The 25,603-nt window shown below is 44.8% G+C and overlaps 1 protein-coding gene across 1 annotated transcript in view; it reads right to left on the bottom strand.

Annotated features, from left to right (window-relative positions):
• Positions 1 to 24,975, bottom strand: part of LOC144821761 (uncharacterized) — a 348,292-nt gene extending 323,317 nt beyond the window's left edge. The window contains exons 1-2 of the mRNA XM_078678955.1: positions 24,944 to 24,975; positions 12,722 to 12,824 (exon numbers count right to left, since the gene is read on the bottom strand). Coding sequence (XP_078535081.1) covers positions 12,722 to 12,820 — 99 coding nt within the window. The 5' untranslated portion in view covers positions 12,821 to 12,824; positions 24,944 to 24,975. The remainder of the gene's footprint in view (positions 1 to 12,721; positions 12,825 to 24,943) is intronic.
• Positions 24,976 to 25,603: the final 628 nt, after the last annotated feature.

Below are 25,603 nucleotides of genomic sequence, written 5' to 3'. Positions count from 1 at the left end.
CATCACTTCCAATCTGTTGATTTATTTTAGATCTGGTAATTCCAATAAGGCAGGTAACTCCTGTTACTGGAGCCATCTGATTTAAAATGGCACTCATAATTTAAAACATTGTTGTGGGCCTTGGGAGTCAGTATATCTAGATCTTACAGCGTGTTCTTCGGAACAGGAACATCCCCTGGGACTCCAACTGGTGGCCTTCTGAGCTGGGTCACACACACACACCAACCAACCATGCAAGAAATCATGGTATCATCTTACATGACAAACTCAACATGGCAGCACAGGTAAACAGAGCCAGCTCCTCTTGCTTCCACATACTCTGCATGCTCTGAAAAAACCTTCAAATGGATTCCCAGGAACCTCAGTTGTACCGCAACTCAAGCCCTAATCACACGCAGACTAGAGTACGGCAACACACTATATGCCGGAATCTCTACTCACCTCCTCCACCAACTTCAGATCATCCACAACGCTGCAGCAAAACTCATCCTAGACATCGCACCCACATCAGCCCACACCTTAGCGAACTCCACTGGCAGCCTGTAAACAAATGCTGCCAGTTCAAACTCCTCACACATGCGTACAGTGCACAACATAGGACCAGCATTCCTTAATAGCCACCTTCACCTCCATCAACCCACCAAACACCTCTGCTCTGCCTCCCTCTCAGATCCCCCGCTGTATCCGCAAAATCGGAACAGGAGGTCTAGCTTTCTCACACATCACATTCCAAAGCCTGAAATGACTGCCCTCTACAACTTATGGCCTCCTCCCTTCTTTTTGAATTCTCCAAGAATCTGACGACCTGGCTCTTTAACTAATTACCCGTAACTGACTCACTCGCCACTGCTGCAGAACCACACCTATACACCTGCTCCAGCATCTGAACACCATACAGGGGTGATAAGCAGGACCTTAGAAATCCAGCTAAAATAATATAACGTGATATCCCTGTGGCACCTGGTTGATCTTCTACCTCAAGCCTACATGACCTCACATTAATTGATTTCTTTTTTGGTTTTGCCTGCACAGCACTTGCACTGTGCTTGTGAAATCTATTGTTTTTCATATAAACTTAAAAGGGACTTACTTCCCGCCCCATCTCTTTCCTGGCTTTTCATTGATTCCTGTGCTTGCCACTTACTTTTCCCCCATTTCTTTTGGCTGTAGCATATTTTCCTGCTTTTACCAATGCTTGTTCCTCCTCTGCTTCTCCTATCAGTTTCCTGTAGCCGAAAAACTGTTAACATTCCATTTGGTGGAACTATTTTTCATAAGGTGTTGCCTCTTTCTGCTTTTTCCTCTTACAGCAGATTTATATAGCACAAATCAGCACCGGGAGAGATTAAGTGATTTGCCCAGAATCACAAGATGTTGCTCCGCTGAGACTCGAACCGACATCCGTAGCTCTCGAGTCAGCAGATCTGGCTACTGCACTACATCCTCTCCAATCCAGTGATACCTGTAAGGGAGCTGTTTACTTCGCCCCGGACAGTGATTGATAAAAACAGTTTATTATTCATCACTTAGGCAAAACCAATGCATTTCCAATGCTTGTTTACTTTCAATGCGCACATTTCAGTACTAAAATCACATAAATGCTTGCTTTTTAAGTTCAGAACTGCAAAGATGGCTCAAAAATGCATGTTAAGAATTCTAAAGGAACAGCGCTTGATGCAATTGTGAATAACTGTGTTTACAACAAATGTTGCTTAGTTATAGTTCTGGGTGGGAGCTTGGAATGTTTCACAAAATTACTGCATCCAACACATAGCTGCTGCATGGCTATAAGTTGCATATGACACTGTGATCCAGTCCAGTCTTCCTGATCTAAATACATTTGCATTCTGGGACACACAGTTTTGATTTTACCATTATTGAAAAAGTCGATTAAAAGCCACTAAAATGTTGTTGGATGAAAAGTCGCAGCTGGCAAAATTTCTCATAGATGACAGTCCTACTTGACAGCAGTGCACTCATATCTACACTGTTACCCTGTGTCTGTACATATTTTGTACTGTAGGCTTGGTCTGCTGCTTCCCATAATGCACCTATTTTGCGAGGAATGCCTGCAGAGCTGCCTATGTTGTATCTGTCTTGTGTAGGAGGTTTGCACTGCTGCTTGCTTACAGTGGTTTATCTGTTTTATTCCTGAAGCTTGCACTGTAGCTCATTTTCCCTGCTCTATTTTGTGAGGGAGGCTCCCCAAGATGTTACCTGCATATTCAGTGGTTTTCACACATACCACAAGTCTGAGTTTTATGAAGCAATATGGTACTGTTGCTTACCAGTGACGTAAAGCCAGGCTCCATTTTATATAGGCCCGACTCCATCTTGACTAATGGAGCTCACCATCTTACCACTCTCAAACAATGGAAATCGCAATCTTTCCTGATTTATGCAGAATCATTGTCATGTCTGCCATTAGATACAGATATTGCATGCCCATATCTTTCTAAGAACTGTGAAAACATCAAGCTGTTTAACTGTTGACACGGATGTGAGAAGTTGGCCTGGCATATGATGTCCACTATTCTAGTGGGCACCTTGCACCAGTCCCAACTACCCTTATTGATGGTAGGTTTAAGACAATCTTTATAGAAAGCTATCCTAGTGGTAGCTGTGGAGAGCAGCCTTCAGGCTAAGTCTTGAAGGAATGTAAAGCAGCTTATTTTACCAGTCTATAATCTCTTGAATGATCAAATGATAGAGCACCACACCAGGTGTATATATATATATATATATAAAATGTATGTATTTATTCTAAACACAACCCCTCTAGTCTCTTTATGAGGCTAGAGGCAAAAGTACAATACAAGAACTTAAATAGCACACAGTAAATTAGCACAGTATACGTTTTGCCCTAGGGGCCTCACAAACCATATACTAAGAAAGTGGTATAAGAACCACGTGAGGGATAGAAGTTAGGCCTAGGGCCTGTAGAACCGCTGGGGCAACCAGGAACCACCCAGGGTAGGGAAGCAGGAGACCCACGGGGGACGCGTGCAGTGTCTAAACACAGCTGCGAATCACCATTGACTTCTGTGGCGAAAGTTAAAGTTACAAAGTTACAGTTTAAGGACACTTAGGAATGGACTACGGTAAAACCCTTTCAGTATTGGACACTTCGAGAGTCAAGACCCACGGGAGCACCGAAGTACTCGTGTTACCTCACCCAGAGAAGCCGGTGCATAGTGCATTAGTGTCGGGTTTCTTCGTCGATTCCAATGGAGAGCTGCAAAGAAGTGCTACAGGCGTCCAGGAGAATAGTGTCTGGATGGATCCACGGGTGTATCGGAGATCTGAAGAACCTGAAAGCAGAGGAGACAGAGTCTGGGTCACTAGCCAGTGACCAGGATGGCGACAAGAAGATGCCAGCCAATGTCAGGTGCTTTCAAGTGAAGTAGGTGATGCTTGACTCTTCAGCCACGAGGTCCAGGAGGTGTCGACGACAACCAGGAGCTGGTTTCAAGCTGTCCCACATTAGATGTCGAGTGCTGCAGCATCGGTATCCGGATTGGACCCAATAAGCCTTGGCAACAGCAACCCATGCAAGATGACAAGATTGGCTTCGGTGCAGACCAGCAAGGTCTGAGGGACTCACCCTTTGGAGGGGAGTCAGGGCATGTCTGGAGCGACCATGGAAGCCCTAGAAACAAAGAATTGTCTTTCGTGGGGACCCACCAGTCGACGGACTAGGGATCGTGAAGGCACCTCAAGCCGAAATGCTGAAATTGGGTCCACGGAACACTCATGGAGTGTAGGCCCACAATCTTCGAAGCAAAAGGTGCTCAGGGCTTGGACTACAAGTAGCCCAATGCACAACTTTGGGAAAGCTCGGGAAGTTGATGCACTAGCAAATGTGCAGGATGTCCAGGTGTTCCAGTCCCATGTCTCTCGTGATAGCTACAGGTCTTAACTTCGCTGGGGACTCGTGTCAGCCTCGGAGATGTCTGGAAATCTGTGTCCTGTGTCGCAGATTCTTCGGGATCCGTCGGGAGCCTTGAAAATGCAGACCGGCAAGATGCTTCTTTGGTGCCTGTTTGAAGAGGGGAGTCACTCCTTGACCCCAAGGGAGATTTATTCCGTCTTTCAGTCAATATGGAATATCGAAGGTCCAAGATTTCTGTTTCAGAGTTTCATCCAGGGTAATCTAAAGTCTCAGTGACTGGGTTCCTATACTTATACTAAGTTTAGGGGTTGGACTAACTCTAGGGTCCCACCTATGGGAGGACCTGGGGAGAGGGTGATACACCCCTTCCCCTTTGTCCAGTTTCGCGCCAGAGCTGGGGCAGAGTGCCCCAGCAACCGGTATGAACTGGGAAATGCATGGGACACCTTGTTTGCCCCAGGCAGTGTCTGAAAAGCATTCACTGAATGCACCCCACCCTGCCCCAATACACTAAAGCCTGTCTGGGGAGGTGCTGGCACCTCCCTGGACAGTAAACCTATTGTCCAGGCCTCCCTTGCCGGAGTTTTGTCCAGCAGCAGGAGGTCAAACTCATGTCTGTGGCAGCAGCATCCATTTTGTGATGCTGAGACTCTTTTAAACATTTACCGGGTAGGTAAGTGTGTACATGTCTTCTCCCTCTAGAAGGGTGGAATTCTACCCCCGCAGAGGATTATAATGCACTTAAGAGTATATGCTATGTCTATATCATAGAACAGCTATAAGGAAGGGATTCCGAAAGCTGCAGAGGGGCTCAGCTCATGCTAGGGCACCCTCTCACACATAACCAAGCTCTCTGCCTTCAGGATTGTTAAGGCCTGCCATAGGAGTGACTTATAGGTCTATATGTGTCTATATATATATATATTGGTAGATATAGGTATACTATATCTAAGTAATGGGTGTTTACACCACCTTACCCAGGCTGCAAGTGCAGACCTGTGGTGTCATTTTGGAAGGCTTTCCACGGGTGGCATAATACATGCTTCATCCCCTGGTAGGCCTCTGGGGTACCTATGTCCTTGGTACCTAAGGTACCATATACTAGGGACTCACAAGGGTAACCCAGTAACCAATCTGGAATGTACCTAATGTACAGGTAACCAATTTAGAGAGAGAACAGCTAGGCTGTGGTCCTGATTAGCAGGGGCACAGCCAGACTAAAGTCGATAAACCAGTGAAACACAGCAAACAGTGGGGGTAAACAAAGGAAGCAGATCCTACTCTCCTACAACGGATACAATGATCAGTGTGACATTCCTCTGTGTCAAATGTCTACTTATCACCATGTCATGGTTAAATAACTAAAAATGAGAGAGGGTGGTGTCCACGGGAAATTTAAAGACCAACGAGGACAGATTCCCCAAGGGTTACTGTACAATAGAAAGAGTCCTCGGGTCTAACGTGCTTGAAAAGCAACAAACAAGTCAAAAGCACAGATACCTAGTCACTAGTAAAAGAGTCCTTTATTTAGAACAAAATCCCATCACCCACCAAAGTGGCATGCTTCATCATCTGGGATTCTCCTCTTGGCAAAGACAGCTAGCCCTGCCATGGGCTACGACCCCCTCACTGTGAGGGAGGAGCTCAGGGATGTTTTACTCCTACTCTACAAAGGATGTTCTAAGATCCACAGGATGTGAAACATTAAACTGGTTGGGAAACGGGCGCCGTGCAAGAAAAAAAATAAACAAGTGGAGTGTGTGAAGCTAAAACGGACTACTAAGAGTGAAAGAAACATTATTTGCTCACTCCTAGTGACAGGACTAAAAACAGTGCACCTGCCATATGAAAAAATATTGACTGCATTTACTGCATGTGACATATGAAACAGATCTACATGTTTCGGCCTACTCGACCCCGAAGGTGTCAAGGCCTTCTTCTGAACCTAGAATTGTTGTGCAACTGCGTATGACCAAGTGGAAATAAGTGAAAAAACAATCTTCGTGTAAGATAAGTAAAAGTAGGTACAAATACAACACCAGTAAACCCACTGTGGTGACCACGATTTACTGGTTTTGAAGAGCTGCAACCGTCCGGTGTACCGACGGACAGAGCGGTGCCTCCCGCCCTGACCTGTTGTCAGGCTGAGGTGAGGCCTCTTACTCGTAATTAACAGGTAAAAGCTGTACATTGTGGTCACCACAGGGGATTACTGGTGTGAGGAAAGGAAGCTAGCACTGTTTCTGCACACACTGTATCTGTTCTGTGCACGGGGATGCTTACACAGATGCAGTCCTTTGCCCTTGTGAGGAAAGGAAGCTAGCACTGTTTCTGCACATGCTGTATTTGTTCTGTGCATGGAGGATGCTTAGACAGATGAGGTCCCTTGCCCTTGCGACGTAGGGAAGCCTGCAATGTTTCTGCACACGCTGTATCTGTCTGTGTACGAAGGGTGCTTGGACAGATGCTGTCCCTTGCCCTTGCGACAAAGGGAAGCCAGCACTGTTTCTGCACGCGCTGTATCTGTCTGTGTACGAAGGGTGCTTGGACAGATGCTGTCCCTTGCCCTTGCGACAAAGGGAAGCCAGCACTGTTTCTGCACGCGCTGTATCTGTCTGTGTACGAAGGGTGCTTGGACAGATGCTGTCCCTTGCCCTTGCGACAAAGGGAAGCCAGCACTGTTTCTGCACGCGCTGTATCTCTTCTGTGCACGAAGGATGCTTGCACGATGAGTTCCTCGCTGTGCTAATTTTCTGCCGGGAGAGCTTACATATCCCACTCTGTGTGCTGTGCTTATTCAAGACTGGTAAGCTGGCACTACTACTCCACATAATGAACCTTCTCTCTCAGGGAATCATGCTCTGGCGTTGCCTGAAGCTGTGGCTGTGCTGAACCTGGTTTGTATGTGAAATAATCTATAAAAAAACACTTTTCATTAAATTTTAGTCAAAAGAAATAAAAGGTTTAATCCAACGGAAAATCAATCTGTATAATCCAATGTCCTAGAGTTACAATAAAAATAATCAGTTTCACGTGCCTATTACGGACCCGTTCCAGATGCAAGATAGAGGTGAATCCAAATTATAATATAAAAATCAATGTAGTACAATCCTCAGGCGTATGCAGGTATCAGTCTGTCATGCTGCCCCAAATAATTCTGGTCATACCAAATAGATTTCTTAAGTGCCCGAAGATAAAAATGAAAACTGGCAGGTGTCTCTCACCCCTCCCAGTGAGTTAAGCACCAGTGGAATGGGAGGCAGGAGGTTTGACGTCAGAGAGATCATTCTTCTGCAGGCGATATAGGGAACTACGTCGTCAACTCCAAAGTAAGAACGCACACAAACCTTGGCATACTACAGTCAACTAGTATTTATTCTGGTACTATTGTGCAAAATATTGTTATAATTGTTATCTTTGTTGTAAACAACTTAGACAATTAAATGAATAAAAGGGAGAACACCACATACACCCACATCTTTTGTTCATCACATACTATCAACCAATTAGACCAGTGGTTCTTAACCTTTTGACCTCTGTTGACCTCCTCTGAATCATTACTGGGATTCAAGGACCCCCACGGAGTCATTATTGGAAGCCAGGGCGCCTGGCCTAAGCAATTACTTCGATTTAAACCTCAAAACAATAAACTAAAGTATTAAAACAAGTATATACCAAACAAATGCTCAAATACTGAAATATTTTGTTTAATTCACAATCAAATAGAGAAAAGGTTTTTACATTTTCAATTTTGCTTCTTTATGAGTATATATTTTATTAGTTTAAAATTATTAATTGTAATAGTATTTAATTTTACAAAACAGTCGCAGACCCCCAAAGTAGGTCTCGGCTGTATTCCTCCAACCGATGCTACATTTAACTGGATTCATCCTTGATTTTTGTATAATCATATTAATCATATTTTGCGGAGTCATGCATAGCCTCTCCGTGTCCGCCCTATCACACCTTTCAGGAATTAAGGTCTGAAATCAGAGTTCCGTCTTTCATCCCCCTCTTATACTTTCTTCATATATTATGGCCTAAGGAGCAAGAAGTCCTCTCATTTAGATTCTACATGTGCCGCAAAGGACTGTAAAAGATGCTCCTGTTCAATTTTAGGATGTAGACTTAAGAGTTCACCTGACAGGGAAATCTACCAGGTCACTCTGTTTACAAGCAGATCTCTGGCCACCATGAAATGTAAAAGGCTCCAGTCACTGGAAAATCCTATCTCTGACTGTTTAAGTGAGCAACACAAAATTGCGTCACATTTGAGGACATACAACCTGGTAACCTGCAGAAATCTGAAAGGTTCATGTTAATTGAGGCCTAAATATAGACCCCCAGTGACTGTGGTTACATACGGCAATGACCAGTCCATGCCGTCTCATCAATAGCCCAACATTGGAATCTGCCTGCTGCCACATAGTCTGGCAATGACCTGTAAGGCTACCAGACCACTGTCATATAGTAACTTTGTGAATTTTGTCTCGGGGCTCTCAGCCAATATGCCAAATAGAATCATTTTGGCCATTAGTGACCTTCGGTACTCTAGACGGCCTTATTATCTATCACCCCATCCCAGAATTCCATGGGCAAAGGGCAGTGTCTCAAACAGTGTATAAATGCCTACTGACCACACTCTCTCAGACAACCCCTTGCACAGTCTCTCACAAAGGATTTAAGTTGTGAACTAGAATATTAGATCAGATGCAGAACCCTTAAACATACCAACCAGAATCCTGATCTTATAGCGACAACCCATGGGTTCTATAGGGCCTCCTTCCATTTTCCCACCTTCCGGGTTGTAAGCTCACGTTCCCATCTGGTCTTGAATGGTACAGACCAGTGTTTTTGTAAATTTTGCATACAGCCATCCCTTGCAAGGGACAGTATGAAAACAAAGCTGGAACTGGAACAGTAAAAGAAGGGATTCTTGTACTGCATGAAGAGTATTTTATGTACAACATTTGGAAAGCATCCTTTTATCGTTTGTGCGTTTGTGTGACACTGTAGCACTATAGATATCTGATGTGTGTACATACAAGTTAGAGATCTGCTGAATGCAACACTGTATGGGTTTTACATAGAGAGGAGGAGAGGCTGCAGTCCTGTTTCCATTACGATAAACTGAACTTGACAACCATAAACTGCGTCAGGTCTGCACTGCTCTGTAAAGATTCCTGCTCTGCTCTTCCTTATATAGTTAATTTTTTTGTGTTTTCTCCACTGCTTATCACCCAGAGGCTGGTTCATACCACCACAAAACAAATGGGGTTGGGAGATAGAAAGGCAAATAGTTCTTGTTTGGTCATAATATAAGGAGCAAAAAGACAGTAAGATTGAAAGAGGAAAGGAAAAGGGCATATGAGCGAGTCAGGCATATCTTGATATATAGCATTCAATTGCATGTCAGAACGTCATATACAAAAATAGTGTGTGACATAAATAGTGTGTCTCAAATGTTATTTGGAAAGGTATTGCCTCAAAGGATGTACATTTTCTATTATTAAGTTAAATGGGGAGCAATTTCTGTAAACTATACTTAGTACACAAAAATGAATGACAAAAAATATTCTGTCAATGATACGTTGGTACCTCACCACAGCAATCGTAGTGTGAGCAGAGAGAGTTGAAGATTAATAGCTAATAGAACTGGGTACATGTACAGACATTATAACTTTCTACACATATTAGAGAGTAATTACAACATTCAGTGTATAACTGGAGCTGAGGGCAGTACCATGGTGCTGATACCTTCTACACACATACTCATACCTACATGCTAAGATATATGCACACACCTGCTCACAGGTGTGCATGCACTCTTCATGATGATGCATTAGTGGAGACAGCACCAGTTTTATCTGAGGCTCTTTGTTTATATTTAGGATTTATAGAGGGCATGGCTACCCGAGGGCTTCGCCCACTAGTGAGCGCTGGACTGTGTGACTATGCTTGGTAGACAGGTTACTTGGGGAGCAACAAGACCTTGAGTTTCTTTCCTAAAGGTGAGTTTGTCTTCCAGTAGTCTTATTCTGAGTGGCAGACGGTTCGATAATTTTGGGACTAGGTGTGCAAATGATCATCCGCCCCATCCCCATTTGTGTTTACACCTACCAAACAAAATTATCACATGGAACGATGTATGTACGGTAGATGTAAATAAGGGAATGAGGTGTATGGAGTAAGGGGGTGGTCAGGGGGGACGTGGGCAGTAAGCAGTGATAATAGAGTATTCATAGAAAAGTGTTAAGTGAAGAGAGATGCTGAGAATCCAGAAAGGGCAATGGTGGTAGGCCAGGCAAGAGCAAGAAGTTGATAGCATGGACTAGTCGTTGGAGGTATTTTTGCATGGATAGCTTTGGGTTTTTGGAATGGTGATGATGTAAGAGCATCTATGATTGCTGTGGGTATGCACATAGCCCATTTGTAAAGGTGCAGATTTTACAATAGACCATTTTTCTACCATCTACAGAGAAACATGCAAATTTATGTTTTGAGGGTTGATCCAGGGTTGCAGGCAGGGTGTTTCTAGGGTAACAGTATTTGGGCGGGAGGCAGTGGTGTGCATACAAAGCTAGTTGCTGTTGTGGAACTGGTCTTATGGGGTGAAGTTGGAGCAAGGTCAGTCTGAAACAGTTCGAAGTATAGTGAGATTGATGGGAATGGATTTGGGTCTGCGTTTCTGTTTAGTGATCTAGTTGTTGGGAATGGTACTGACAGTCATGGGTATGAGAGAATTATGTTATGTTGATGTTTTTTAAGTTATAGGTTTTACTTGCTAAGGGCAGCATAGGGATGAGAATGGGGTCCGAAGCGTCCGTGATTATATGGAGATCCTCAAAAATGTTTCTGGTGTCTCCATGAGGGGATAAATCATAAGAGAAAGTAGGCGCTGAATCGGGGAATACTGTGTCTATTCTTAAAAAAAAGGGACCCATAGGTGGGCCAAGAAGGGTGCATGAATTTTGTTGAGCAGGTAGGTGGCTAAACTCCCCTCTTTTGCATTTTGTGCCAGGAATGTGGATGCAAGTACCACGTCCATTGTAAAAGCCTGCAGTGGGCCATTCCATGTTTCTTTGATAGCCATCAACTGGAGTAAGATATAAGTAGAAGACATTATTATAGACATCTTCAGTTTGCTGCCTTGAAAACAGAGGATATATTCGATGAGGGAAAGCTGCTAGGAAGGGATTATTGAGATAACGTGGATGGGGAATGGCATTAAAGGAGTGCCTGTTTATGTGTATGAGTAGTGTTGTGAGCCAAAGTGTAAAGTGACTTCGTGTTGGACCTGTGGTGCAATGGGTATTTTGGTACTACTAAAGGATTTTGTTGAAAGTGCATAACAATCCATGTTCGTTCCCATCTTTCATTCAGTGGCCAGGAAGACCTAGGAAACACTGACATCTTTCAAAATGTTGTAGCTATCACACTTTTTATGAAGAAAAGAATGGCATTTATGCATGGATTCAACAGGTCATGTCAAGTACTTTTGATAGAAAATTTACCGACAATTGACTCGACATTTTAAAAGCCAGAAATCAGCAAACGAGGTGAAAATTGTACTTGCACCTTCATATCAACGGCAACAGTTTGTAGAAAGACTTCCTACTCCTTCCATTTTATTACATACAGGAAACCATAAAAAGACAGTCAAATGCAAATGCAGCTTTCTACACTCTTTTAAATTGTCAGCATCTGTTGATGATATCCAAATCACGGCTTATCATTTGGATTTTTAGGTCGAGCATTCGAGACCTCTTATATATACTTTAGTATATACTTATTATATAATTATATGTGTATGTACTATGTGTGCTCTGGAGATCAGCCCTGCTTCCGCTTAGGGACTATTTTTTCTTTTCAGCTGCCTCTATTTAACTGTCTTGATAGACAATGACCAGCAGAGGTCAGTAAAATACCAGAATTGCTTTCTGCTGAGAGACTTTATTTTTTTAATTTTCTGGCAACTCCCTTTGGTTAACTTTCTTGATAGAAAAAAGACCAGCAGAGGTCAGTAACATAGCAGAATCACTTTAGCATTCTCTAGATTCTCTAGATTCCAGTCCATAGAAATTGTCTTTCACGAACACCCAAAGGCAATAATATTTTTTTCAAATCTTGTATTTTCAGTGATATGACCACCGAAAGCCCTGATTTTATATTAAAAACAGAGCGTTGGATTATGCCATTTCCTGCTGAAAGGCAATATTGCTCTCCATGTGTTCCCATACCTGGCGTGTCATGCAGTTTGTTGCTTACTTTCCCTCCATCTTAAAGAACATTAGATGTTTCAGCATCCAGGCTAATGTGCTGCATAGCTAAATACATATAAGGTCACAAAGGCGAGACCGATTACATTGCAAATGCTTTTTTAAGTTTGTGGGTAATATAATTGCAAAAACCGTGTTGTCGAGCATACGAATACCCATGGATGTCTTGGAGCTGGCAACTGTGAGTGTTAATGAACTAGTCATGAACTGAGTAACTATACAGAGTTGAATAACCATGTTTTTAGAGCCTTTCTAAAAGAATCGTGGATGATTTAATGTGTAGGGGGAACCTAGTGCAGTTAGTGGAGGCACCCAGCATGAAGCTGCGGCCTCCCCACGTTGCACGTTTGTATTTAAGCACAATTACTAATTCTGTTGTAGAAGCTCCTAAAAGCCTGTTAGGGATGTAGGTTCAGGTTAGTAACTTGCAAAGCTGTGCTCATACATCTCTTCTTCTTTGTTAAGACTAAACACTGCTCTTAAGCCCAGCATCTAAAGTGAAAGAAGTGAAAGAGTGCTTTGGAAGGGAAAGTTGTTCTGTCTTCCTTACCTTTACATTTGGATGTGTCGTCAAACCTAGTTTCTGACGGACAGCTCGGATGTGAGCTTGGTGTTTCTCCAACCACTGGCCTCTGTCCTGGTACGCCATTTGGCTAAAAGAAAATGGCATTCAATAAGAGTATTTGCTTTTTAGCACAATGTAATTATTGAAGCACGCAAGTGTAGCATATAGAACTCTACAAAAATAAACAAGTTACAATAATGTGTTTTTACATCGCGCTCTATTACACCCTTTTGCTGCTTCTTGGCACAATAAATACAGGGCGTTAGTAAGTAACAAATAAGGCTGGCACGCATATTAACAATGTAAAGGGTTCCACTGTGATTACAATGGGAATCTAATGATGGCTTATGGCCGTAGTTTCATGAAGACTGCAGTGCATGATACTATAAGGTCACAAGCTCCCCCATCTGTGTTTCGTCCATGAATAAGAGCTGCTCAATGCAGCAGAATTGTACGACTATGTTCTCTGAGACACTGCCTGTCTTTGAGGCTCACACCGTATTCCACTATTATTCTTAAGTACTTTTAGCCTCATTGAGTTTTCGCTCAGACGTTCATAGAGTCATCACATCATAATTAACATATAATAACATCACAACATATAATTATGCGTTAAGCCTCTGCAGAAAGAATTACTCCAATGATAAAATCCATGGAAGGGGAAAGAAGTGTTACTTTGTAAAATTAAAGTTTTGAGGACACGGTTGACCAGAATAGCACAGATGGATTTAAACGTCCTGACGATGTTAGTTAAATCTCCTTATTTATGATTTTTTTTCCTGCATTGAATTCAAAATGTTTGTCTACGGTCATATCGTAATAAATTCCCCACCCACCACCATGATTCAGGCATATATTGAATGCCCTATCACCAATTAAACATATTGCATCATCTCCTTACGAGCCAGATCTACTACTCCTGCACCGCCCACCCATCACCAACAGTCTGAGTTCTCAACATGTTGAGCTTGCATATTCGTATTGTCTCAGTACCTCAATGATATGAATGAGCCCGCTTCAAAAGGGTGGCTCAACTCGACAACCTCAACCAGACCAAGCTAGAGGCAATTTTCCTCGACCAAGGCCACATCGCAGCCCTGATCCTACTCAACCTGTCAGCAGAATTCAACACCGTCTCCCACTGCACACTCGCCATCAGACTACACGACGCTGGCATACATGGAACCTCTCTCGACTGGATCTGCTCGTTCCTCACCGGTAGAAGCCGAAGTACCAGACTGCCACCCACGAAAATCAACTGCGGAGAACCTCAGGAATCGTCGCTCAGCCCAACCCTTTTCACCATCTACATGGCCCCCCATGCCGCCATCATCAGACAGCACGGCCTTAGCATAGTATCCTACGCCGACGACACCCAGCTCATCCTCTCCTTTACCAGGGACCCCACCACCACCAGACTCAACTTCCAGGAAGGAATTCAGGACATTGCATTCTGAATTAGCAACAGCTGCCTGAAACTCAACTCAGAGAAGACAGAAGTCCTCATCCTCGGAACCACCCCTTCAGCATGAAACAACACCTGGTGGCCCACTGTCCTCGGCCACGCCAGAAACCTCAGCATTGTACACGACTCCTCCCTCTCCATGAACCGCCAGGTCAACGCTGTCGCTTCCACCTGCTTCAACACCCTCCACATTCTCAAATGGATCCCCCCCCCAAGTCAAGGAAGACAGTCACACATAACCAGCAGACTGGACTACGGAAACGCCCTCTACGCCGGTATCAACAAGTCTATACTCCGTAAGCCCCAGATGATACAGAACACCGCAGCCAGACTCGTTCTCGGCATTCCTCGACAAGAGCACATCAGCCAACATCTAAGGAACCTCCACTGGCTCCCCATCGAGAAGAGAGTCACTTTCAAAATACTCACCCACGCCTACAAATGCCTCCACAACACCGGATCACAAAACTTGAATGAGAGAATCGCCTTCCACGTACCCAAAAGAAACTTCCAATCCACCAACCTCACCTTTACCAAAACCCCATGCATGGGCAGAGGCAGAACAGGGGGAAGAGCCTTCTCCCACATTGCGGCCAAGACCTGGAATAAGCTCCCGATCGACAACAGATGCGCCTCCTCCCTGAACACCTTCAGAAAGGCTCTCAAGACCTGGCTCTTTGCATGAACAGAACTGCTGACCCCGTCCATCCCCCCCAACGCCTTGAGACCCTCACAGGTGAGTAGTGCTCTTTACACTTCAATGATTGATTGAATTTTCTAGTATATCACTAAAGTCAAGTCTTCCTTTCTGCATTGCCTCCTCCTTCACTGCAGAATATCAATGCCATATCATATAAGAGCTAAGTGAGTTCAGGGATTCCCTTGACCTATTGATTCTCTCACAGACTGTTTTGATGAAGTTTTTCAAACTGCTATGGGTCTCCTGCTCCCCAGGTTACTTCATGATACATGTAGACCAAGAGGAAAGCCAGGAGGTACAATCAACTTCATGCACAGATCTTTCAATGCTTGATATTTGCATTCAAATCCCCCAAATACTCAATCAAAATAGTGGAACAGATGAACTTCCACCTAATTCACCCCAACAGCAATGGCTTTTTGATTGACTTGGGCAACATCTGAACAGTCCTATCACTCAATTTCATGGTTCTTGTAGGAGAACAACTTCACCTCACACTATGCCAAACCTACCTCTAAACAAAGACAAAAATAATGCATGCAAACACTTGATGCTAAATTAACATAATTTCTAAAACTCAAGATAAATGGCCTGATACAAATTCCATTATATCATATGGGATTTAACCCCTCCCATGCTGGTGACGAACCCCAGCCGTCACGCTCCGCAGTGCTCGTGTGCGGATGACGGCTGGGGTTCGTCACGGCCCCGCCTTGTTCTTTTGTTTACAGCACAGGGGAAAAATTGCGGCTGCAGCGAAGGGGTTAAATTTCGGCAGACAGGATGTCCGTCATCGTTGTAACGACGAAATCTAAATCCGGCCCAAAGTCTGCTAATAGCCAAATCAAATAAGCTATTAAACATTATCAATCAGGCTGCCAACACCCCACAGCACTGTATTTTAGTTCTGATCCACACACACAATTATAGGAATTTGTTAAGTTCTTTAGGGAGAAATGTGAAAACTAAAAAGGGATCTAGAACTACCACCATCAGCCCAACCCTTCATAAGTCATCCGGAGTAAATCGCTGTCCTCTAGGTTGGGCTTCGACTCTGTTTCTCAAACTGATATTATTCAGAATATCTCTGCCCGTAAACTAGGCAGCTGCTTCATCAACTCAGTTCCAGCCACTTATGATAAATATTTTAACTAACACATCTGTCACTACCAGAGCAACATATTTGATACCTCTCTATTCCAGGTTCAGTTATATATTTGCATAAAAGTTAGTCAGGTTAAGACCGTCTTGAAAAGAGTCACCAGTCTGACAGATAACAACAAGAATTATCAATCCAAAACCAACCTTTATTGGGCAAAGTCAGTGAGAGATGTGTGGTACCACAACTCAAAAAAAAATCAAACATTGATAATCTTCTAGAAGACTACAAGCCTGGCTTTGGGGCAAGGTGCTGTTCTGGGACCTCCATGATATGTTTAAAAATGCTCTCTACATCCTGTGTAAAGGATACTGGCTGCCGGTCTTCTTTGATTTGTCTGTGGGTTTTTATTCACTGGCACTCTTCGATCTCAAGAAGTCTATTAGAAAAAACAGCAATGGACCGCACACCGCTAGCCCCTCCTCCGGGTCGCCCCTAAGCACTCTGGAATGTGTAGTGCCTGAAGTTCGAATAATTACTGAAAGTTCGTAAGTGGTTGACCTATGTAGGTGCAAGTAGATACTTGTTGTTCCCCCGATCTCTAGACCCGGGACATGGCCCGGGTTTCGGGATATCTTCCCTCATCAGTAGAGAAAGTCAATAGGGGTGGAAGAGAAGGCCGCCTCGTAACCGTCACGGGCCTCGTTGCCCAGCACGCAGGTGCATCGTCCAGAAGCTCGTCAGCTTGGGAGGCTCAAGGGAGCCCTTATGTAGAAAAAACAGCAATGGACCGCACACCGCTAGCCCCTCCTCCGGGTCGCCCCTAAGCACTCTGGAATGTGTAGTGCCTGAAGTTCGAAGAATTACTGAAAGTTCGTAAGTGGTTGACCTATGTAGGTGCAAGTAGATACTTGTTGTTCCCCCGATCTCTAGACCCGGGACATGGCCCGGGTTTCGGGATATCTTCCCTCATCAGTAGAGAAAGTCAATAGGGGTGGAAGAGAAGGCCGCCTCGTAACCGTCACGGGCCTCGTTGCCCAGCACGCAGGTGCATCGTCCAGAAGCTCGTCAGCTTGGGAGGCTCAAGGGAGCCCTTATGTAGAAAAAACAGCAATGGACCGCACACCGCTAGCCCCTCCGCCGGGTCGCCCCTAAGCACTCTGGAATGTGTAGTGCCTGAAGTTCGAAGAATTACTGAAAGTTCGTAAGTGGTTGACCTATGTAGGTGCAAGTAGATACTTGTTGTTCCCCCGATCTCTAGACCCGGGACATGGCCCGGGTTTCGGGATATCTTCCCTCATCAGTAGAGAAAGTCAATAGGGGTGGAAGAGAAGGCCGCCTCGTAACCGTCACGGGCCTCGTTGCCCAGCACGCAGGTGCATCGTCCAGAAGCTCGTCAGCTTGGGAGGCTCAAGGGAGCCCTTATGTAGAAAAAACAGCAATGGACCGCACACCGCTAGCCCCTCCTCCGGGTCGCCCCTAAGCACTCTGGAATGTGTAGTGCCTGAAGTTCGAAGAATTACTGAAAGTTCGTAAGTGGTTGACCTATGTAGGTGCAAGTAGATACTTGTTGTTCCCCCGATCTCTAGACCCGGGACATGGCCCGGGTTTCGGGATATCTTCCCTCATCAGTAGAGAAAGTCAATAGGGGTGGAAGAGAAGGCCGCCTCGTAACCGTCACGGGCCTCGTTGCCCAGCACGCAGGTGCATCGTCCAGAAGCTCGTCAGCTTGGGAGGCTCAAGGGAGCCCTTATGTAGAAAAAACAGCAATGGACCGCACACCGCTAGCCCCTCCTCCGGGTCGCCCCTAAGCACTCTGGAATGTGTAGTGCCTGAAGTTCGAAGAATTACTGAAAGTTCGTAAGTGGTTGACCTATGTAGGTGCAAGTAGATACTTGTTGTTCCCCCGATCTCTAGACCCGGGACATGGCCCGGGTTTCGGGATATCTTCCCTCATCAGTAGAGAAAGTCAATAGGGGTGGAAGAGAAGGCCGCCTCGTAACCGTCACGGGCCTCGTTGCCCAGCACGCAGGTGCATCGTCCAGAAGCTCGTCAGCTTGGGAGGCTCAAGGGAGCCCTTATGTAGAAAAAACAGCAATGGACCGCACACCGCTAGCCCCTCCTCCGGGTCGCCCCTAAGCACTCTGGAATGTGTAGTGCCTGAAGTTCGAAGAATTACTGAAAGTTCGTAAGTGGTTGACCTATGTAGGTGCAAGTAGATACTTGTTGTTCCCCCGATCTCTAGACCCGGGACATGGCCCGGGTTTCGGGATATCTTCCCTCATCAGTAGAGAAAGTCAATAGGGGTGGAAGAGAAGGCCGCCTCGTAACCGTCACGGGCCTCGTTGCCCAGCATGCAGGTGCATCGTCCAGAAGCTCGTCAGCTTGGGAGGCTCAAGGGAGCCCTTATGTAGAAAAAACAGCAATGGACCGCACACCGCTAGCCCCTCCTCCGGGTCGCCCCTAAGCACTCTGGAATGTGTAGTGCCTGAAGTTCGAAGAATTACTGAAAGTTCGTAAGTGGTTGACCTATGTAGGTGCAAGTAGATACTTGTTGTTCCCCCGATCTCTAGACCCGGGACATGGCCCGGGTTTCGGGATATCTTCCCTCATCAGTAGAGAAAGTCAATAGGGGTGGATGAGAAGGCCGCCTCGTAACCGTCACGGGCCTCGTTGCCCAGCACGCAGGTGCATCGTCCAGAAGCTCGTCAGCTTGGGAGGCTCAAGGGAGCCCTTATGTAGAAAAAACAGCAATGGACCGCACACCGCTAGCCCCTCCTCCGGGTCGCCCCTAAGCACTCTGGAATGTGTAGTGCCTGAAGTTCGAAGAATTACTGAAAGTTCGTAAGTGGTTGAATTCTATTCTTCGAACTACACGCACTTCAAATACCAGAGTGCTTAGGGGCGACCCGGAGGAGGGGCTAGCGGAGTGCGATCCATTGCAGAATTCTACTTATCGCTCCCTTGAGCGCCAAGCTGACGAGCTTCTGGAGACGCCCTGCGAGCCAGAGAGGCATCGAGGCCTGTGACGGTTACTTGGCGGCCTTCTCATCCACCCCATACTTGTTCTCTACTGATGAGGGAAACTATCCCGAAACCCGGGCCATGTCTCGGGTCTAGAGATTTTGGGAACAACGAGTACCTACTCGCACCAACTTTGGTGAACCACTTATGAACTTGAATTCTATTCTTCGAACTACACGCACTTCAAATACCAGAGTGCTTAGGGGCGACCCGGAGGAGGGGCTAGCGGAGTGCGATCCATTGCAGAATTCAAGAAGTCTATTAGACACAGAATTGCTTAGAAATTAAAAGACAAATGGTCAATTGCAAGTCCTCGTCACCCGACCACTCTCAAAAAGTAAGGATAAAAGCCTCCCTATCTCATACTGTCTCAATGTGACCCCCCCCCCCCCAACTCCCTCATAGTGCCCACATTATTAAATCTATTCATAAAGCCATTTGGCAGAATATTGAATGATTTAGGCGTAGCCTACTATTAATGTTCGGATGGCATGCGTTTGGATCAAAACGTATCCTTTGAGTTCAATATTATTCAGCTTTCAAACCAGGAAAAAAAAACAACAGTGACGAAAGCTTGAACTGTACAGTAAAAGTAAATACACATTTAATATACATTTTGTAATGCAATCTGTAATGTTATGCATGTATTTCACTGTCACGCTTATGTTTCATTCCACACAAATTATCTCCATGAATGACCGAAGGGATAAAGGACTCCTCAGGAGCACTAGTCCTGACCATGTGACTACTCTGTAAAATAAGGTAAAAATGATATACATGGGATACATAATGGGTAACTGTTCATTATTTTCCTGAGACTGCAGATATGTCTGTCAATGTTTTGAGAAACGTGTGGCACTATAGAATAGGGTTTACACATCTGAAAATGAGAAAACGTGTAGTGTAGGTCAGTGGATTTAATTTTTTACAGGATTCTGCTTTTATGTTTATTTTCACACACAGGGCAGAATTCATAGGTACATTCTTGCCTCAAGGATGAGCTTATCAGCTCTGTGGATTAAAGCTCTGAGAGCAGCACAGTCATTGTGATTTGTTTTTAATTTTTATCAGCATTGAAAGAAATATAAAAGGATGTTAACCATCCATTTAACTTTTTATTTAATTAGGGAAGCTAAATATCCTGCAAATTAATTCAACACTGTGAATTACTGGAAAAAACTAAGAGTTATGACTCCTTTTCTGTGAAATACGAGCTTTGAAACTACTGAGAAACATTCAATAGTAAGGCTTAGCCAGAATATATATAGCACAGCATCAATTTGTTGAATATTCAGGTTCTCTAAATACAGGTAACTGGATTGTTAACGCAGCATTGCTGCTTTCTTTCAGTGATGGAAAAAATGCTTTCAGAGTAGTAATCAGCAAACCTGACAAGCTCACCCTTTGGTCTTGTGGTGTATATATGTCACCATAAACCCCATAATGGCAAGATAGGTCCATATTACACAGTTACCAGTTATGCCTAAATAGACAGAGAGAGAACGAGAAAGAGGATACCTAACATACAAATGCTTAATACGGTCCAACATTGCCATGGAGAAATTCTGTTGAAATCAGAAACCCCCAGGCCAAAAGCTGTGTGGCTTTTAAATGTCGCTGAGATGACAATATAGGACCAATGTAGGTCTAACGGCTGCACGCAGCAGGGCTGATAATTATGTACATTGCTAAAAAAAAACATCACTGAGAAAAAAAACTGCTAAAAACAGAGTAAAGTTCCTGGTTCAAACGTGTAAAAAAACTCCCCAATTAAGACTATGAATTCACCCATGGTATGCCATACTTCATAGCGTTCAAGATGCACAAAACACCTATTTGCCAATGGCACAGAAACACAACAGTTAATATGAGAAAATCAGGGCAGATACCGTGAATCATGGCGGGTGTTGTGTGCGTTCATAACCATAACTAACGCATTTCAATAGTTTTATGCATTTTAACCATAACTCTGTTTTAACTGTGTTTTTTCCAGTGATTATATACTTTTCACTGGTGGCAACAGCACCAGTGTAGTTATGGATAGGTCAGAGATTCAAAGGAAAGGCATTTTTTGCTTTCTTACAACCATGCATTGGGTTGGCAGCACACAGTGGGGAAGCAGCTGGGCCTAGCCTAGCGGTGCATTTTCGAAGGCTGTGCTCAGCTGAGGGAGAGCCGCACGGTGTAGACACGTAGGCCAGGTCCTGTGGCCAATCACTCTGCGCAGCAGGGGATGGGCACTCAAGAAGAGTTGGGTGCAGGACCTGGGATTTGGCCAGACCCTGCAGCCAATCCCCCCTCCTGCGTACAGCCAGAGACCATGCACAGTGGAGTTGGCTGACCGTAGAGAGTTGGGTGCAGGGGCTGGCCACGGACAAGGCCCTACGGTCAAACCTGCAGGAGACGGCAGAAGGCCATGAACAAGGGGGATTGACATCTGCAGAGGGTTTGGTGCAGGGCTTGGCCAGAGGTCAGGTACTGCAGCAATCCCCCACTACGCATTGCTGTGTGCTACAGGTGTTTGCTGGCCAATAAGAGTTGGGCACAATGGCTTGCATAGTCAAGGCCCTGCAGCCAACCCTGTTGCATACAGCCGTATGCAGCATGGGGTTGGCCAACCATGGAGTGTTGGGCTCACTGACTTTACAAAGGCCAGGACCCGCGACCAACCCCCACTGTGTACAGCCCATGGACATTTGAGCACAGGGGATGGCTGTAGGGCAGGACCTATGACCAACCCCCAATGCAATGCAGATGACTGTGCACTGCAGGTTTTGACTGCCCGTGAAGAGTTGAGTGCAAGGGCTAGCCACAGGCCAGGCCCTGTGGCCAATCGCACTGCACACAAGCAAAGGACTTGTGCAGCTGTGTTGGCCACCAGGGCCGACTTTTGCACTGTTGGCGCCCGGTGCAACAATCATTTTTGACGCCCCCCCCCCCCCCCCCATGACCTCCTCCTTGGATTCCCTCATGATCACCGGGCGAAAGTGCCCCTCATCTCTCCATACATCTCGCATACATTTCATTTGTTTTAAAGCACTTGTAAATGCTGACTTTACTAATAAGAATGTATATCTACACAAACAAACACTTTTCAGCAAAATTAGGAACAGATAATGAAAGACTGGGGGTAAAAACATAATGTCCTAACCTATTTAATGCAGTTTGCATGCAGCTCTTTGATAACAGTTCGTAACAGTCACTGTTCTATATTAGGGTTAAAACAACAGTCCCTTGCACACGCCGACAGTATATATTATGTATCATTGACAATAATAAAAAACACTCTTGTTCCTCCGTTGAAACAGTCACTTCGGTTTAATCTTGCGATCTTTAGCCAACACGTGTTTCGTCGCGCTTAATTGATGTGCGCCACGACTTCTTCAGGGCTCTAATCTCTTTGTATGGATCCTCAGTTCCGGTTGTATTTCTACCCAGAATGGGTTCTAGGACTCCAGTGGTATTTGCATAGTAAAGGGCAACAGTGATTACTGTGTCCAAGATTTAGTGTATTCCAGAATTCTTTTCTTAAGTGTGAATCTTGTGTGTATAAGTCATAAATCCATCATGAAGAATGACGACTTGGTATAGTAAAACCACTCTTTTGGGGCTAAGTAAGTCCCTCGTGCCAGCAACCAAGTCTTTGCTGGCGTAAACGCATAGCCTCTGTTCAGTAGCAGGGCTGCCTCCGGCGTGTCCAAACCTTGGACACAGTAATCACTGTTGCCCTTTACTGAGCAAATACCACTGGAGTACTCGAACCCATTCCGGGTCGTAAATACAATGGGAACTGTGGATCGATACAAAGAGATTAGAGCCCTGAAGAAGTCGCTGCGCATATCAATTAAGCGCGTCGAAACACATGTTGGCTAATGATCTCAAGATTAAACTGAAGCGACTATTTCAACGGAGGAACAAGAGTGTTTTTTACTGTTGTCAATGATACATAATACTGTTGGCGTGTGCAAGGGACTGTTGTTTTGGTTTATTAGTGGTTATCCACACATTGGGGAGGAGGGTAGCTCTCCCCACCCTTATGCATCGCAATCATAATTGTACACTAGAACATACTCACTGAGTATTCCCCAGGAGCACCATTACGCTACACAATCCACCGACCAAAAAGTCCCACTATATTAGGGTTGTACCTTATGAACTGCGTTGACAAAAGGATCTCTGTGACAAAAGCTGTTACCACTCGGCTATCCACATAAAACACAGATCTGAGATCTGCATGGAAAGAGCTCTCTGCAGCAGGCATATTAACCCTCTGCACTACTATATGGCAAGTGAAGACTGCCACTAGACAAAACTCTGATCACTCTCTCTCAAGCAGGAACATTATCACGAGTCATCTTGAAATTGTTAATGCTGTCTGAAAACTTGACGTACAAGTAACTCTGCAGCAGGTGTTTTTAAATCATAAGTTATTGTTAAACACAGCCCTCCCCCACGGGCAGTGCCCCCCTCCCCAGGTCAGTGCCCAGTGGCGCAGCATCAGTACGCATTCCCCTAAAGCCAGCCCATGTGCCACCTGAAGGAGTGCAGCGGCCACCCATAGTGCACACTGCTGTCAGTGGTTTGCACAATGGGCGGCCACCCACAGAGCATGTGGAATAGAGCCAGGCCTCCTGGCCAAATCCTGCTGCTGAGTGTTAACCACCCATGGAGATAAATACTGAAGGAATGAATTAAAATTCTACACGCGTGACTGTGGTGGCTCCTCTGTGCCTCCTGGGGGCACATCTGCCTGGCACTGCTCTTTGGAAAGGCTCCGTGGTACAGCAAAGGTGTCATGGGCCCTGGTGCAAGCAAGGAAAATATATCCTCCACCCACTGGCTGAAAAGTAAAAGATATCCAGGTTTTGGATGCACTTGGCTTCTAGCCTCCCAGGTCCAGGTGCCACTGCTCCTGCTGCACTATTGATTGCACCTGAAGTGTCGCCCATCACATATGTCCCCCACTACGGATATCATGGACTGTCCCAAAGCTTTCTTTCTGCTGGGACAGAAACAGGCCAGAGCATCAGTCCAATGCAGGACACCTGGTCTCGCGCTATCATTCTGGTGCCCCAGATATTTACCCTGACAAGGGCCTTTCGAAGGAATTTTGGCACCATGAATTGTGTGTATTTTACGTTTTAAATGTAAGCAATTATTTTGCGAAATTAGTCACGCTATGCCACGTGTCAGAACGTGTAGCTGTTTACAAAAGGAAACGACTGCATTAAAATTGTAAAAAACACAGTGAATTATCAGGCTAGTGAACAACAAAGAGCCGGGGGTTGGGGGCACAGCTCCCCTGCACCCCTAAGAACTGCATTAATTAATGATCTGCGCCAGTTTTCTATATTACAGCTTGGCCATCCATGCCCTGTTGTACGACCAGAAAGAACACACTGCATAGCGTTATTGTTCGAAATGCTTCAGTGAAAATAAATAAAAAATGTAAGACTAAACCAGAGGGTTCAAAGGACATAAATGTTATTTGCTAAACTATCAACTCGTGTTTACCATGCATCACCCCGATTTACGAAAGGTAGATTACACGTATGCTCGCTGTAAAGACATTGGGAACAACAAAAAACACCCAATTTAGAGTAAAATCAAAGACAATTATAATGGCTGCTGTAATAACTGTAATAACACGGAAGCGAGACACATGAAATTAATGTTAAAATAATGTATACGAATATGCAACTATTTTCTTTCAATATATCGCGCCCACTTATCCATCATACTTCTGACCAGAACTATAGTACAGGGTGAAATAACGAGGCCACCCTCTGCGAGATATATCTCACGGGAAGAAGCGCTAATTAATGTTTCTCAGAAAAGCGCTTCTTGTTTAAGATTCAGGAATGCAGTCTGACTGACATTTAATGTTTGCAATTTTAAAAAAACTTCAGAATTACCTACCCGGAATATTTATTTCAGTTTTCGGTTCTGCTTGCTGGTTGCTAAGGGTGTAAACTACAGAATGCACTGCACCTGCCCTGCACAGCTTGTCTCCGCGGTCCTACCTGCCGCCGGGTTACTCAAGAAGCTGTATTTTGAGCCAGCATCATCAGCCACACAAAAGGAATCAAACCTGTTTTGAATTTCTTTCGGTTTTATTTTGTTGCGTCGCATTGTTGAGTTAGTTTCTTTTTCGCACTCTCTACACATTGAAACATGTATCAACAATGATTTCAGCTAAGCGATTTGTGAAAAATGTTTTTTCATAATTACCATGCTTTAAGGACCGGTGGTTTTTGCCTTGATGTTGAGAGAGCTGCGTATTTCTATGAAATATGTGACTTTCTGCGCTCATATCAAGGAGTACAGTGGCCTGATGTAGTTTTCTTGTCTAAAAACACACCGAGAACCACGTGTTGCACACTTTAAGCGTTAATTAAGTGCATTACATACCGAGCAAAGTTTATACTAGAGTATAGCGTGAAAAGCCAGCCGTAGCCCCGCCCCATCACCAATAAAGGCAGCACTTTCTTTCCGAAGTGAAAGGCCCCGTTTACAAATGACAATACTTGAAGGAGGGTCGGCCTTACAGCTTCACTTCAATGTGTTTTCTAACATTAA

This window comes from Lissotriton helveticus, chromosome 2_2 (assembly GCF_964261635.1).
Source record: "Lissotriton helveticus chromosome 2_2, aLisHel1.1, whole genome shotgun sequence".
Taxonomy (NCBI): domain Eukaryota; kingdom Metazoa; phylum Chordata; class Amphibia; order Caudata; family Salamandridae; genus Lissotriton; species Lissotriton helveticus.
This window is presented reverse-complemented; position numbering and strand designations above follow the sequence as displayed.